General features: G+C 51.0%; 7 protein-coding genes across 7 annotated transcripts; 2 read left to right on the top strand and 5 right to left on the bottom strand.

Annotated features, from left to right (window-relative positions):
• Positions 1 to 22: 22 nt before the first annotated feature.
• Positions 23 to 1,130, bottom strand: Asppvi_003033 (uncharacterized protein; the record flags this gene model as incomplete). Its single annotated transcript, XM_043299005.1, has 2 exons — positions 23 to 762; positions 845 to 1,130. 2 exons carry the CDS (start codon positions 1,128 to 1,130, stop codon positions 23 to 25), a joined length of 1,026 nt encoding a protein of 341 aa, XP_043154940.1.
• Positions 1,131 to 1,561: 431 nt separating this feature from the next.
• Asppvi_003032 (WD40 repeat domain-containing protein) lies at positions 1,562 to 4,457 on the bottom strand (the record flags this gene model as incomplete). Its single annotated transcript, XM_043299004.1, has 8 exons — positions 1,562 to 2,224; positions 2,281 to 2,579; positions 2,632 to 2,763; positions 2,811 to 2,945; positions 2,998 to 3,944; positions 3,999 to 4,150; positions 4,202 to 4,359; positions 4,418 to 4,457. 8 exons carry the CDS (start codon positions 4,455 to 4,457, stop codon positions 1,562 to 1,564), a joined length of 2,526 nt encoding a protein of 841 aa, XP_043154939.1.
• A 356-nt stretch (positions 4,458 to 4,813) lies between these two features.
• On the bottom strand, positions 4,814 to 6,762 carry ilv3C (putative dihydroxy-acid dehydratase; the record flags this gene model as incomplete). Its single annotated transcript, XM_043299003.1, has 3 exons — positions 4,814 to 5,989; positions 6,056 to 6,267; positions 6,342 to 6,762. The coding sequence occupies 3 exons, from the start codon at positions 6,760 to 6,762 to the stop codon at positions 4,814 to 4,816; spliced, it is 1,809 nt and encodes a 602-aa protein (XP_043154938.1).
• Positions 6,763 to 7,273: 511 nt separating this feature from the next.
• Asppvi_003030 (cytochrome P450) lies at positions 7,274 to 9,014 on the bottom strand (the record flags this gene model as incomplete). The annotated part of the gene is made up of 2 exons (XM_043299002.1): positions 7,274 to 8,738; positions 8,797 to 9,014. The coding sequence occupies 2 exons, from the start codon at positions 9,012 to 9,014 to the stop codon at positions 7,274 to 7,276; spliced, it is 1,683 nt and encodes a 560-aa protein (XP_043154937.1).
• A 563-nt stretch (positions 9,015 to 9,577) lies between these two features.
• On the bottom strand, positions 9,578 to 12,176 carry yme2 (putative RNA12 protein; the record flags this gene model as incomplete). The annotated part of the gene is made up of 3 exons (XM_043299001.1): positions 9,578 to 10,134; positions 10,189 to 11,931; positions 11,993 to 12,176. The coding sequence occupies 3 exons, from the start codon at positions 12,174 to 12,176 to the stop codon at positions 9,578 to 9,580; spliced, it is 2,484 nt and encodes an 827-aa protein (XP_043154936.1).
• Positions 12,177 to 12,536: 360 nt separating this feature from the next.
• Asppvi_003028 (EMI1 family protein) lies at positions 12,537 to 13,220 on the top strand (the record flags this gene model as incomplete). Its single annotated transcript, XM_043299000.1, has 1 exon — positions 12,537 to 13,220. The coding sequence occupies one exon, from the start codon at positions 12,537 to 12,539 to the stop codon at positions 13,218 to 13,220; it is 684 nt and encodes a 227-aa protein (XP_043154935.1).
• Positions 13,221 to 13,765: 545 nt separating this feature from the next.
• Asppvi_003027 (uncharacterized protein) lies at positions 13,766 to 14,356 on the top strand (the record flags this gene model as incomplete). The annotated part of the gene is made up of 1 exon (XM_043298999.1): positions 13,766 to 14,356. One exon carries the CDS (start codon positions 13,766 to 13,768, stop codon positions 14,354 to 14,356), a length of 591 nt encoding a protein of 196 aa, XP_043154934.1.
• Positions 14,357 to 14,398: the final 42 nt, after the last annotated feature.

Here is a 14,398-nt window from a genome sequence, read left to right as displayed (position 1 = left end):
TCCTGGAATCTGCAACTGTGAGCTATGACGACCGGTCAGAGCCGCGATGCGTGCGAGACGAGGGAAAGAAACAGGTCTGGCAGCCCTGGATCGCCAGCCCAGGCGCTGGAGGGTCTAGTGAACCCCTCGCCTTCCCAATCAGCCAGTCAGTCAACGTGACAAACTTGGCAGTCCGGTCCCATCCGTCCGCATCGTCCGCATGCTCGATCGTGTGCGAAGAAATCCGACCTTCTTCATCAAAGGAGAAGATGAACAGCCCCGTAAACTGCTCTTCATTCGACAGTTTGAAGATAGGTGCATCCCCACCCAGAAGCACACTGAGTCCCTTGTTGACGCCATTCTTCGCAGAAGTATGGCTGAGATTTTCTGACGACGGCGACGATGACAAGGCCTTGTTAGTCCCGCTCGCGGCAGCGGCTGAGCCATCTTTATGCCCCTCTCTCCTGGGTTCTGTTCTCCATCGGACGACTAGCCGCTCATCTCCGCTTTCGCTCTCACTGCATCCATCTGGATCTAAAACCGTGCCTGCACGAACGATCCGCTCGCTGAGAATCTGCAATTTCACGTTGCCGACTAGCGGTAAGCTGCTCCACGCCACAGGGACAGTCCAGAGCGCGGCTCGATACAATGTCCGACCTTTCACCGTGGGAAGGTGCGGATGGGTCGAGGGAAATAAGTGAAGTGTAATGTTGGGCGAAAGAATCTTCGGAGGTAAAGGGTTGATGAGTAGAGTAGGTAGTAGAGGAGAGAGAGTGCGTAGCGCTGCGGATGAAGGGCACCGGTCAGCACGAATCCATCCTCTCATCGAGAATTCATCTCTTCACCCAGAGACAACCACACGTACTTTTCCCGAGTTTCAGAATCCGTTCGTCAGGTGGCTTATGGTCATTTTGCGGGCCACCATTCAGCCCGTCTATGGACGATTCATGATGCGTCTGCGAGAAGAGCGTGGGCGATATGGGCGTCGGCCAAGAGTCATTGAGAATCCCGTGCCGTGGCTGCGCCAAAGGCCGTACTGGAGATGACACGAAGTGCTGACGGGGACTAGACAGAGAGATAGATTTCCGTGGAGCTTGGAGGAGACATCGAATAGGCTGAGGAGGAGACGGAGCAGAAAGCAACTTCGGCATCACGACGTCGGAAATGAGAATAATACTTCAAAGGGCATGCATAGGAGTATAATCAAATTGAAAGCCGTACTAGACGACGATATAGAAGCGCCTGTCAAGCCATATGTCTGAGATTTTATTGGTGTAACGGCAATGGGCTGAAGTTCAGTAGACTCAGAACTAAGGCGTGAAGTCGAAGTTTCGGTTTGGTTTCGCCGATGACGTCGGGAGATTCGCCGAAGCCAAACCGAAGCATCGACAACATTCGGACCAACATATACACATTTTAATGGTCAAGTCTGTCAAGTCCACGTACGGGAGAAGGTTGAGGTCGGTTCATCAAGACTGTACATAAAAGTCGAGTTATATCGATATAGCTACCCATGAAAATGCCGAAACCCAAACCGCAAATAAGATCATAATCATATACAGGAATCGGAATCCCACTAGAATTAAGCCAGTTCATCATCATCGCCTGTCCCCGTATATCGCCGCTCGGCCAGATCCCGAATCTTGTCTTCCAGCACGCCTCGCCCATATCGCTCAGCGATCTTGGCTGCGGCTTCGACCATCTTTCCATTGCGATCCTTCATCATCCGAACTAACTCCAAGGCCTTCATGCCACGCTCCTCGCCTTCTCTGCACTCAACTGCCAGCATCTGTAGTAGGATCTTATCCAGTTCGATCTCTTTCCTGGCCAGCTCGGCCCTTTGACTGGGTGTCGCGTTGGTTGAGGACAGGAGATCCTGGAACAGGGAGAGGAGAACGCTGCCACGGACAAAGGACTCCTCAAACCGCGCCGAAGCGTCGTTGCGAGATTCATCGCCCTCGTCATCGTCGGATGCTTTCTGTGGCCTGTCGGATATGGGGATCCGAAAGTCGAACTCACTGAGCAGTGGTCGAGGGAAGTACGGATATCTATCTCCTCCTTTGAGAATGATGCAGTGAAATTTCTCTTGCGCGACTGCCACAGGCCAGTAAGTTTCCTCTTTTCGCCCGCCTGCCAACCGCTCAAGCTGTTTTGTATCAAGTAATGGAACCCAGCGAGCCTGGCCATTAGTACGCCAGTGCTGCAAGATGAGGAGGACACCTTCGGAATCGTAGATGCAAGGATCCTGAAAATATGATGAGTATGCCACTATTACCGGCATTGATCAGACAGATGACTCACCCCTGTATCAGAAAAGAAGACGCTGCGTAACTCTGAGCCCTCGGGAAGAGCAACCACGTCCTCGTTTTGACATACTTCATCCCTCTTGACATTCTCAATGGAGTACGTGAGAGTCGCTGTGAGGCCATCGCTCCCCAAGGGTCCGTTACCAATCGTCATCACATAATCGCGCCATGCAGCGCACGTCACAGCTGGGCTTTTTTGTCTGTACACCTTATAAGGCGTCCCAAACAGGGTGTACACACGAACGTAGTCCTTGGTCGTCACAGCAACAATGTATGAATCACTTAGCGCCAGCGCTATATCCCCGTCAGCTGCCAGTCTCGAATGAGTCGGGCTCACAGTGCCTACCTCTGATCAACTCTCCTTGAGGTAACTGTGTCCGCCAGTCCGCACGCGTGGTCCAGGTCTCATGAGGGCGATAGAATATAGTAGCGGGACTGCCATCGGTTGGGTTATTCGAGAATAGAGTCCCATTCTCGTCTAGAGATAATTAGCATGCATCTATACAACTGGATAATGTTCCATACTGAGACATGCGCGATCATAGAGGTAGGGGTCAGTGAAGTGAAAGTCACGGTGTAGTTCTCGGTCATAAAATTCCACGGTCACCGTATTATGAGTCTCCTGATCAACTGTCCACACACAGCCGGTCAGGTTCAAACCTAGCTCAGTCAGCACTTTGTTACTCAGCTGACGCTCGAAGTCAAGACATACAGAGGTACCGTCGATTTCCTCTCCAAGGTGTGCTCCCTGGCTGAAGAGGAGGGTGGGCCTTGGGCTTTGTATAGCTGGTCAACAATCGTTTCTCGGCAGGGCCGGCAATATCGTCGAGATGTCCATTTGTTCGCTTGCCGTAGAGGTTAACGCCCTCCGCATAACCAGCCCCATCATCATCCTCGACAAAGTCCTCCATACCCTGATCAGAACCAAGGAGATCATCAAGAGAATCGGGCGTTCCCCCTCTTCCTGGCCGCTCTATTGGCTCTTTCGGTCTGTTTGTCAATGGTCGAGCTGCATTACCAGACACCTCCGCCAGCACGCCAGGGAAGATAGGGGCGGCCTGGAGAGGCTTTTGGGTGTGATGCTGATGTTCCTTTGGCACAAACCCATCGTAGATGAAAAGCTCGCCATCTGACGTTGTAAACGAGAGCGAATTATTGGTAGGGTGCCAAGCAAGATTGATAACGTTGGCGAAGTCGTAACGGTGCAATACTTGCTGTGTTTTGGTTTCCCAGATCAAAATCTTGCCGTCCGCACCAGCTGTCGCAAGAAGAGCCCCATTCGGTGACCAGCTGACCGTGGTAATATCTCCGTTGTGACCACCCGAGAAGACCTTTTCCTTCTTCCATTCAGACATAGAATAGATTGCGATGTCTCTAGTCACTTCTGCAGCTGCGAATGCTGTTCCATCAGGGTGCCAGGCGATTTTTGCCGTTGCTTCGTCCTCCGCTTCGAGTCGTCGAATGACGCCGTCTAATTTCCGTACTAGTTCTGGTTCCTCCGAGAAAATCGAATAAATGTAGAGTAGACCGTCCGTGCATGAGACGGCTATGTATCGTCCGTTTGGGTCGAAGGAAACGTGCTTTGTGCCTTTGGCTTGCTCTCGGAGGTACTTGACTTTCGTCATGTCTTCGATGTTGACGATCTTGACTGTGAGCTCACTGGATGCTGTCAGCTTTCGCACGAAGAGTACCTTCATGTAGAATTAGACTGACTCGCTCGCAACTGCCACCCACTCTCCGTCCTTGGAAACAGCTAGATCCCGGACGGGCAGCGCGCACCGTACAAGCAGCTGTTCCATCTTCCCTGACCCTATTCCATACTTCCAAACGGTGCCATCTTCCGCTCCCATAATAAACGACTCATTCTGCGAAGCGCATTAGTCTCCTGCAGCATCTCGAACAGATGTCCAACATACTGTAGCAACGACACCCAAGTTGCCATCAACGCCATCGTCGATCGTTTTCGGTTCGCCGTCTTCGCCGACTGTATAGACCCGGATCGCCGAATTGGAACCGCCAGTGACAATCCGACGACCGTCCGGTGTATACGTCAACACAGTTGTTCCAGGTGTGTCTGAATGAATGAAAACACTGTTAGCCACCTCCAATATTATTTCAATGGCTGCACTTACGGGCCGGTCTGCCTCTGGGGCGGAGCGCTTCTGTCGCCATGGTAGATACCGATCAGTAAATGCCGGTAGAGGTGAGCCCTGGAAACACAATCATAAAAACTGCGCTATACACCTGAATCCAGCACAGCGCTGGGTCAATTCCAATACTTGAGTCAGTAGATTGTTTCTCCGACAGCGCAATGCGGAGCATCACGGCCAACGCGTTTCTTGCGCGGGGACGCGTCGACGCGGCGTAATGACTTTTAACCCAATCGGGAAACGCAGGGCTTAGGGCACGGGGCCAGGGCAGCGCCAAAATCCTATGCCTCACGCCAGAGGTACAAGTAGACCATAATGAGCATTTCATTTCAATGGATCGTAGATGTATGGTTGGCTAGCTATTCATTTACTAACATCTCATGGCCCAGTGGCCGTGAGGAAGTCAAAATCAGCACCATCTTGAGCCTGATTGACTGACCGTTCATACAAACCCCGATAGCCTCTTCTCCGTGTTCTGTCCAGCCAGCCTCTGGCTGCATCTGAGCCTTCTTTCTTCCTTGCCTCAATACGTGAATTGAGTTCTTCATCGGATATTTCTAGTGTCAGCTTCCCGTTATGGGCATCGCAAGTGATCATGTCACCGGTCTGCACCACCCCAAATGGTGACTCGGGCAGCGCTGATTCTGGTGAAATATGGAGGACAATAGTGCCGCCTGCTGTTCCTGACATCCTTCCGTCCGAGAGACGCAGCATGTCCTTGACCCCTGCAGAAGCGAGCTTGCGCGGTATTGGAATCAGACCGGCTTCTGGCATGCCCGGATTGCCAATAGGGCCTATCCCCTTTAACACAAGCACGGAGTCTTTGGTCACCTCTAGATCTGGATCATCAATCTTTTTGGCCAGATCTTCTGGATTTTCAAACACGACAGCTGGTCCTGTGTGCGAAAGAAGTCTGCGATCTTTCGAGGCGGACGCTTTTATGATAGCGCCATCAGGTGCGATATTACCTCTGAGGACAACTAGAGAAGCCGAGGGGTAGAGCGGATTTGCTAGTGGCCTGACAACTTGCTGTGAAAGTGGAAATGTGCGAAAGGGAGAAGTGTCCAGAACCTCACCCAAAGTCTGGCCAGAGATCGTCATGGCCGAGAGATGTAAAAGGGGACGAAGGGTATGCAGCAGTGCCAGCATACCCCCAGCATTATGGAAATCGTTCATATAGTTGTCACCGCTGGGCTTCAGGTCAATCAGCAGAGGAGTGCTTCGCCCAATCTCTGCGAAAGTATCCAACGTTATAACCCCCTGGAGCTTGGGATGCCGATTAACAATAGCCATCAGATGGACGACGGCGTTTGTCGATCCCCCGATCGCTTGAAGAACTGTGATAGCATTGAAAAACGACTCTTTCGAAAGAATATCTTGCGGTCTTCGCTTAGCAAGTGCTGCAGCCACAGCGTGGCCCCCCGTTTCTTCTGCAATTCTGACCCTGGCAGACGATACTGCGGGTGCAGAGGCACCTCGCAGGGGCATCAACCCTAGAGCGGCGGTGATGCAAGCCATAGTACTGGCAGTGCCCATCACGCCACAGGTCCCAATCTAGAAGCCTGAGTCAGTACGGTGTACTACCAACAATTGTGAGTCGCTGTAGCTGTAGGGACAAACCGTCGGTGCAAGCTCGTCGTTAATGGCCGAGATCTCCTCTATGTCTATGTCTCCTGCACGAAAAGCCGCCCAGTTGTTGCGGCAGTCAGTACAGGCACCTATTCTCTGCCCGCGATGGCTGCCCGGCATCATCGGTCCCGTTACGAGCGGCAAGACTGGCTTGTTTGCCGAGATACCACCCATGAGTTGGGCGGGGACGGTTTTGTCGCATCCTAGCCCAGTCAGCCTTGACCGTCCTGTGTTTGGGGTGCTGGCTTAGCTAGAAGAGGGAACTTGATAAACGGACCTCCAATCATGACGCACGCATCAAGCGGCTGGGCTCGAATCATTTCCTCCGTATCCATACTCATCAGATTGCGCAGGAACATGCTGGTCGGATGAGAGAATGACTCATGTATACTGATAGTAGGAAACTCTATCGCCAGGCCCCCATTGAGCTGGATACCGCGCTTAGCAGCCTCGATCAGCTGGGGTACATTCGCATGGCAGGGGTTGAACCCCGAAAAGGTGTTGATGATGCCAATGATAGGACGGGACAGAGCGTCCTCCGAGTATCCCAGCGCCTTTATAAAGACCTTTCTGAGGAATAGAGAAAAGTGTGCATCTCCATAAGAAGTCAGACCCTGACGCAGACCAAAGTCGGAGGATATAGCTGCTGATAGATCATAGTCTCCCCTCGGCGAATACTCCGCCTTGTCATCCTGCATCGTTATCGACTGACTGAAAACAACAAAAACAGGTTCAAACTATGTATATGCTGGCTGTTTTGTATTCAAAAATGTAGAACATGAGCCTTCTATGTCTTCGCTGATGAGGCGATCAAATATCCTGATAGCGTCAATATCGGCACAACTCCGTGATCCGGATATTTCTCCGCATCGCCTGTATAGTAATAGAGTGCCTCTCACATGCGGAGTACACCAATGTTCCTGAGGGCTTAGGATAAAACCTTTCGAGAACAGGACGGATTCGCTAAGGTAAATGATTATGATGACAGGAACCACATTGATCCAACTAGAGGTTACAGCCCAACGACCACTCTGAAGGAAATTCATGGACAGGCTTTCGAATATGATGACAAGGGGCTATATTTACATATAAAAAAAGAGATATTACTCAAATCATAACATCACTCGTAATCTGGATGTCAAAAGAGAATAACCTCATCATAGCTCTTCAATTAGCGTTGCAAGGAATGAGAGGCTGTCTTTCCAATTTCTATACGCGCATTCTCAAGCGTGCTCTAATGTCATTCTTAGGCAAATACGCTCCGCTAGAAGGCCTATGTCCTGGAATTGCGAAATCTTTGTCATTTGCCGGCTCGATGTCCCACATCGAAATGATTGCAGCAGAGAAGAGTAGAATCGTCCTTTCAGCGAAAGCACGACCCTTGCAACCAGAAACGCCGCCGCCGAATGGATAGATGGTGTGCATGTCCGCCTTTTGTGCGCCTGTGTCTGGATCTGTGGCGACAAACCGTAGCGGATCAAACTGCTCCGGGTTAGAAAAGAGTTGGGGGTCTTTCTGGACCACCCCGTGAGCCATGATTACGTTTTCCCCTTTTCCGATCCGGTAAGTGCGTGGTTCCGCTAAATTGGCTGCTGCTGCATCTTCAGGGGACTCAGTAACGGTCAAGTCAGAGGTGACTTCACGAAAGGAAAGCCCTGCTGAATCTAACCGCATGGTCTCATAGAAGGTGGCTTTGAGTAGTGGGCAAGAGCGAAATAACCCATCTGGATCAAGGGAGACCTTGGGTGGTTCTTGGAATGGGAGCCCTGTCTCCTCGCGACTGGGCCTATGGACCTTTGCAAAAGGAGCAATCTCCTTACGGATTTCCTCCAGAAGAGCAGGGTCAGAGTAGATGCGAAGAATGTGCCAGAAAACAACGTTGGGTGAGTTGGCGTTCAGGGCCCAGAATAGAGACAGATGACCAGGGGCGCTTGACCTTGGCGATAGTCCGAGTTCTTTGAACTTCCGGATCCGTTGCTTCATCGGCTCTGATACATCATCAAGATCGCGAAACTTGACACCGGGGTCAATTCCTTCATCCCAAGAGATGAACGCCTGGTGGTAGGCTGCAAGAGCATCCAAAATGCGATCACGCGCTGCATATGCGGCCGAAAGACCTGGCCATGGTAACCAGCGGGGAGCCCCAAGCGACAGAGCAGGGAATCTGTTATCAAACGCCCACATATCATCAAGCAGATTAGGAAAGACTTCAAGAAGAGCTTGTCCCATGGACACGGATGTGCTGATGTGTCCCACGAAGTTTCTCACAAGAGCAAAAAGGTTCACTTCGGCCATAGGCTTCTCCTGCCCATCGACAACTTCAGCTTCGCTCCTGCGCTCCCACGGCGCCTGGTCAACCATGCTACGACAGAACGTCACTAGATTAGGAATCTCGCGTTCAGTGATGTACTTGGCGACCTTGGAAGCCTCTGTGAGAAAAGGTTCTCTCATTAAGAGGTTGGGGATATTATGGTGGATGATATGGTGGTCAGTGGCGCTGAGGTTACGAATCGCGCCCTTATCACCACCGACCTTTTCCAATGCGTAATTGATCAAAGCAGTAGAAGATGTGTCTCGGGAGGCCAGGACGGCCCTAGTGAGCGACGGTGACACTACGATATCGTGCTTTGTGCCACCCAAAATGATGCCAAATACAGCTTCGTTCATGTAATCTCTGTGTTTCCAATCAGCCACTTAACTCTGTACAACTCATAGGCGACGTAAGCACGAACCTTGTCCTTCGAACAAAGTCGATATGATCCCAGCCAAAGGGAATACTATGCCCCAACCATGGAAGCCAGTATGGTGCCACCCTTACTGATCTTGGATGTCCTGCATCTGTCCTCTTATCGGGCCGGCTTTTGAGGCCAGTAATGATGCGGGTAGCGAGACATGAGCAGAGAAGAATAGCCAGCAAAGTCGGCCATATCCACTCTCGAACATCGTCCATAGACAATCGTAGCAGGCTACTTGGGGTTAACTTATGATTTTCCATCATTCCCCATCCGATTAAACCGAACAGAAGCTGTAAAGGGAAACTGCCCTGGCAATGGAGGGAATGCTAAAGGACCGAGAGAGGTACAACAGACATATGACGACAAGCCAAAAGAAATGGTAAATAAGCAGGCCAAAAAAACTAGCAGTAAAAACCTGTTTCAATGTTGGGAGCAAATATAAGGTACTTAATACAGAGGACAACACAATTTCAAGATGGCAAGAATTATTCAATCAATCTCCAAGGATAAAAGACAGATGGACAGCAGATACTGAGAGTGTAATATTGTGTAAGCATGAAACCGTAATTTTACACTGGCCGTTTACTCGACTGTTTACCCTCCTCATCCTCTAGGAGTGTCGGACAAAACTGCTATCATGAGGTGCATCGCTATGTTTCAACCCGCTACTCTCGAGCGAATTCAAAATTTGAATCTGACTTCATTGATATAGTACATACATTATCACTTCATCGGACATACCGGTTGCCACGACTCACACGACTCATACATCATTCAATCAATGTTCGCTCCGAAGAATCTTCTGTAGAAATGCACTTTCCTTCTCATATTTCGCAATCTTGTTTTGCGAACTGTATACTTTGTTGAGCAACCATTGGATTCTGCCTGTCAGTTCCCGCGGCTGCTTAGGCAGAGAGCCCAGCAGGCTGAGTTCTTCCTCGTATTTTCCGATGCTCTTATTCTCTTTGTTGATCTTCTGTGCTATGATTGCGAGCTCCATGCGACTGCTCAACGATTTGTTCTCGGTGACCTTCTTGAACGCTGCGCGAAGAACGGGCTTTCCAGGCCGGATTGTCTGGGGGCAGCCGTTGACGGCGGCGATTGAAATGAGTTCGGCGTGCTCGAGAGCGCGAAGGGTGATCTCGCCATTGTCTTTGAAGAGCTCGGAGAGAACAACTTCATTGTAAGACAGAGCACCATCTTTGGACTCTGCAAGCTTTTTGATCAGATACCAAGCCTGTTCGTGGGTCCACGACTGCTCTATAGTTTCCGGCGTCAAAAGGAACATCTTGAGAATTTCAGATGCCGACTGTTCGATAATGCGATTGACCGCGCCTTGAGCGTGTGTTAGTAATCTATCGTAGAGCATGGCCGGTGCTCTTGACGTACCTCGTGGTGTCTCTCCTGCCTCAATACGGTGTGCCATGAATTCAAGATCTGTCACCCTGCCTCCCAAGGTCTCAATGCAAGCGTCTAGGTCCTCCAGCTCTTCAGCACGCCGTGGCTGAGTCTTCCCATCCTTTGACTCATATTCCAAGTGATTCATAACAAACTTCCTGCCGACCTCCAGAGAACAGTCACCCAGGGTGATTGTGCGGAAAACCGAATTAGGCAACGCTTTGCTCAAAGGTTTGGCGTACGAGACATCGGTCGTGAGGAATATGACATGGGCAATGTTTCCGGCCGTTAGGCCAGCGGCCCACTCGGTGATCTTGTCGTACACGACGCTGCCCTCGGAAGCATTGTGCAGGTAGTTGTCGATTATCACCACGGGGCGAAGCTCGGGATGAGCCTCAAGATACTCTTCATCGGTCAAGTGCGACTCCTTGTCATCTTTCTTCCTGTGCTCTAAGGTCACTTTCTTCAGAGCAGTAGCCGTGTTTTGCCAGATGTTGCTCAGCTGGGCGTCCAGCGTCTCCGAGAACCCTGCTTTGGTCCCAATCATTCCCTGTGCCGCGAGATCGATAAAACTGCTGATGCTGTTCATCCATGAGAAAACCGGTCGGTAGCCTACCTGACTGGCTGCCCTCGCGATTTTCGCACTGTCACCCCGTGCGTCCTGGATTTGTTTACAGTCGATGACTATCTTATATTTGTAGTTGACCAGCGCCCGGTCCAATACAAGCTCCCGCTTGCCCGAGCCACGGGGTCCATGAACCACGATGAAAGTCTCCACATTCTCCATGAGCCAGGATTGCAGTCGAGTAATGTCGTCCTGACGGTCCTCCCATATGGCCGTGAGCCCGCGAGGATCGGCCCCTTTACCACCAAAATAAATGATGTTTGCTTTGTTGGCCTGTTTGCGGATCCATTGCATCACGCCATTCTCTTCGGTCTGAAGTGTAGACTTTATTTTCAGTTTGATGAAAAATGTCCGCATTGGATCGAAGATGATGACGGTGATGGTGGCCAAAAGGGCGGCGAGCACAGGGATCACGATTCTGGGATGACTCAAAAGCCAGTCCTTGATCATAGATAGCTTTATCTTCCGTTCGTACTTGATCTTCAGCCGAGTACCCGATTTGCCGCCACCCTCTTGTTCTGGGACAGTGAATCCGTGCATACAGTTCTTCGCCATGCCAGCGTACTTGGGCCGAGAAAATTCCACGAAGGCATATCTGGGCGTGACCTTCGAGTCAGACGGTTGTTTCTCTATGTCTCTGATCTTCCCATAGGGGCGAAATAGAGTGTATAGAGTCTCTGTGCTCAGATCTGCCGCTGATGCTTCGGGAGACACAGGGTGGAACGCAACCTTGAGGCGGGGGCTTGGAATGCGATAGAGATCTTCTATCCAGGGCCTTCCAATGACGCGACATACTTGGACTTCTTCAAAAGGATTGAACCATGGCCTGATGGGATGCTCTTTCAGATTCTCTTTAATAGAGGCTTCAATGTCCGCGTCGTTGACATTGCTTGGACGAGTGTACTTGACAAACGCGCCGCCTTCCCTGAACCGCGGAACGACCTCTTTAACTTGGATATTGAGGTTCTCTGGAACTACTCGTTGGATGATCTTAAAAGTATCCGATGCCGCCAAATGCGGTCTGTCGATGCGCCTCACTGCCTCCTCGTAGGACCGCAAACCACCCAGCGGACCCCCCAGCAGCCACTGCAGTTTGGACGGAAAGATATCTGTTTTTGAAGCATTAAGTTACGCGTAGGGGTGACACATGGAAGATAGGCAAGGTCTTACTATTGACAAAAAGGAGTCCCTCATCCTTTTTCAGATCAATGTGTCCTGTCTCGAGCCATGACACTGCATGAGAAGAACTCAATCTTGCATAGCGGGCTCGAGTCAGTTGTGTAGCAGGAGGTTTCCAGGATAAAGGGGTCTGGCAGATTCGAGGTACCAACCCCGGGATTCGAGTTCGCATCATCGTGGCGGGGATGACATTCTTTTTTGAAAATTGTAGAAGAGTGTTGCCAAAGATGATTGTGGTGGATTGATATCCTTAAGTACTTTCTATGAGGGGAAGCTTGGTACCTACTTATGACGTCGATCACGAGCGCATGTGTAAAGCCAATACAGCATGTAACAACATTTATTACAGGCGTGTTTATAAGTTGCTCCAGATTACCGTCACAGCTCGTTTGCGGGATGAACTGCGAAATTTACACCTCCGAAGACGACGATCGTTTTCACATTAAGATGCGTATATTATTGATGTGGATAACTCCATCCACAAGACAAAGAGATCTCTCCATCCCATAATCCCCCAGCACACGATAAACTCATAATGGGCTGGCTTTGGAGATCATCCCCCTCGAAGGAGGAACCTCAAGCGACCTCCTCTATGCCTTCTATGTCCGACGATGCGGCGCCGCAGCCATCACCTGCAGCAGAGACACCAGGAACCACGCCGCCATCGTCGCAGTCTCGGCCCTTGAGTCTCGAGGAACAAGCTGATGCAGAGTTCAACCAGTTACTGGAGAGCTTAAAAGCCGACGTATCACGAACAAAATCACCGCAGCAGTCGTCCAGTGTCTCAGAATCTCCCCTATCCCCATCATCAACATCACCTTCCGGCCCTCCGCAACCTCCAGCTTCGATCGCCCCTGAGTCTCTCTACCCCGATACCATGTCCTGCCGCTCTGCTTTTGACTATGCTTTTTTCTGCCAGTCGTTTGGAGGCCAGTTTGTGAACGTATACCGCTACGGCGAGCTGCGGTCGTGCAGCGAACACTGGGATAATTTCTGGCTGTGCATGAAGGCCCGCGGAATGGCGGACGAGGAGCGCAAGAAAGTGATTCGGGACCACTACCGGAAAAAGGCCGTCAAGTACAAGACCGGGCCGAGCAGTGAGGATGTCTGGGACCTTCGGAGGGAACCAGTACAGCATGCTTTCCAGGGGGATTTTGCCGCACTGGAGAGGGAGATGAAGGCCGAGGAGGAAGCAAGTCGCAACGCTGGTGGGATATAGAGCCATTCTTCGCTTTTCGGTCCTGTCTTTCTTGTGGCTCTATATCGTCTGGATTGGATGCCTGTCCCTTCCGGGACGATTGTATTATACATTGTGGACTACGGAGTACATCTTATGTTTAGCAACTGGGATACTACTGAATGAATCAAGTTTTATTATCCTTGACTCGTCGCGCCGCAGTTTCAAACATGGATAGCTGCTCTTTCATGACTCGACGATTCGGAGAAATCAACCTCTCCGCCGGTGACACATACAAAGCATTTGTGTCTAGAACAAGGACAAAGAAGATCCTCACCGATGCCATTGTTTCTCATTGTTCATCCGCCATCGAGGCTCAGTATCAAGGCTCCAAGTCAACGTATGTCTCATATCACTGTTCCAGACCTCAGGGGCTCAGCAGACGACTATGGTTATAAAAGCAAAGGGACCGCGCAGCCAAAAAAAAATAAATGAAGTACTCAACAATTCCTGCCTTCCCCAATTCGCCCAATCCTAACTTTATGATGTCTCGTCTAACTCACCTCCTGTTCCTACTCATCGTCATCATGGACTGCTCACCTTCACCTCCAAGGCCCCAGTCACCACCGTTGTCCCCACCACCACGGCGTCGTTCTCGCAGACGACGGCGGTTTTCAGACCGCTTCGCGTGCGGTCACGGCACCCACACTGACGACGATCACAGGTATCCGCCGGAACGCACGCAGTCGCTCGAAAGACCCAGCGATGACCACCAGAAAGACGATGCCCCGCCCGCCAGAAAGATTGTCCGCTGGGGTCACGTCACTGAGATTCCTAGCCCCGACTACAGAAGCCGCGAGCGCGAGGGCAGCCCTGGTGGCTATCGCCCGTCTTGCAAAGTCGCAGCCAAGCCCTGCTTGAAACCGCCCACTTCCTCAGATCAGGAGATGGTGCAGAGGAACCTTCAGGCCATGGTGGACGTGTCTACAAACCGTCTGAACATGTACTACAACGCCATGGAGTACTTCTCCGGTGACGTGGTTCTGGACGAGGTCATGTGTCAGGACGAGGGACGCCTTTTCCAAAAGGCAAGGAGACAATCTTTGAAAGATACGTTCGGCTTCGTCAGGTCGCCATCTCACACTCCATCCAGGTCCAGATCGGGAATATCGCTTTGAAATGAATCAATGCAGAACGTAGCGCAGTGTCACGACATCCAG

The sequence above is a fragment of the Aspergillus pseudoviridinutans genome (assembly GCF_018340605.1).
Source record: "Aspergillus pseudoviridinutans IFM 55266 DNA, scaffold_2, whole genome shotgun sequence".
In the NCBI taxonomy this organism is placed as follows: Eukaryota; Fungi; Ascomycota; class Eurotiomycetes; order Eurotiales; family Aspergillaceae; genus Aspergillus; species Aspergillus pseudoviridinutans.
Note: the sequence above shows the minus strand (reverse complement) of the source record. Positions and strands in the feature narration are given on the sequence as shown.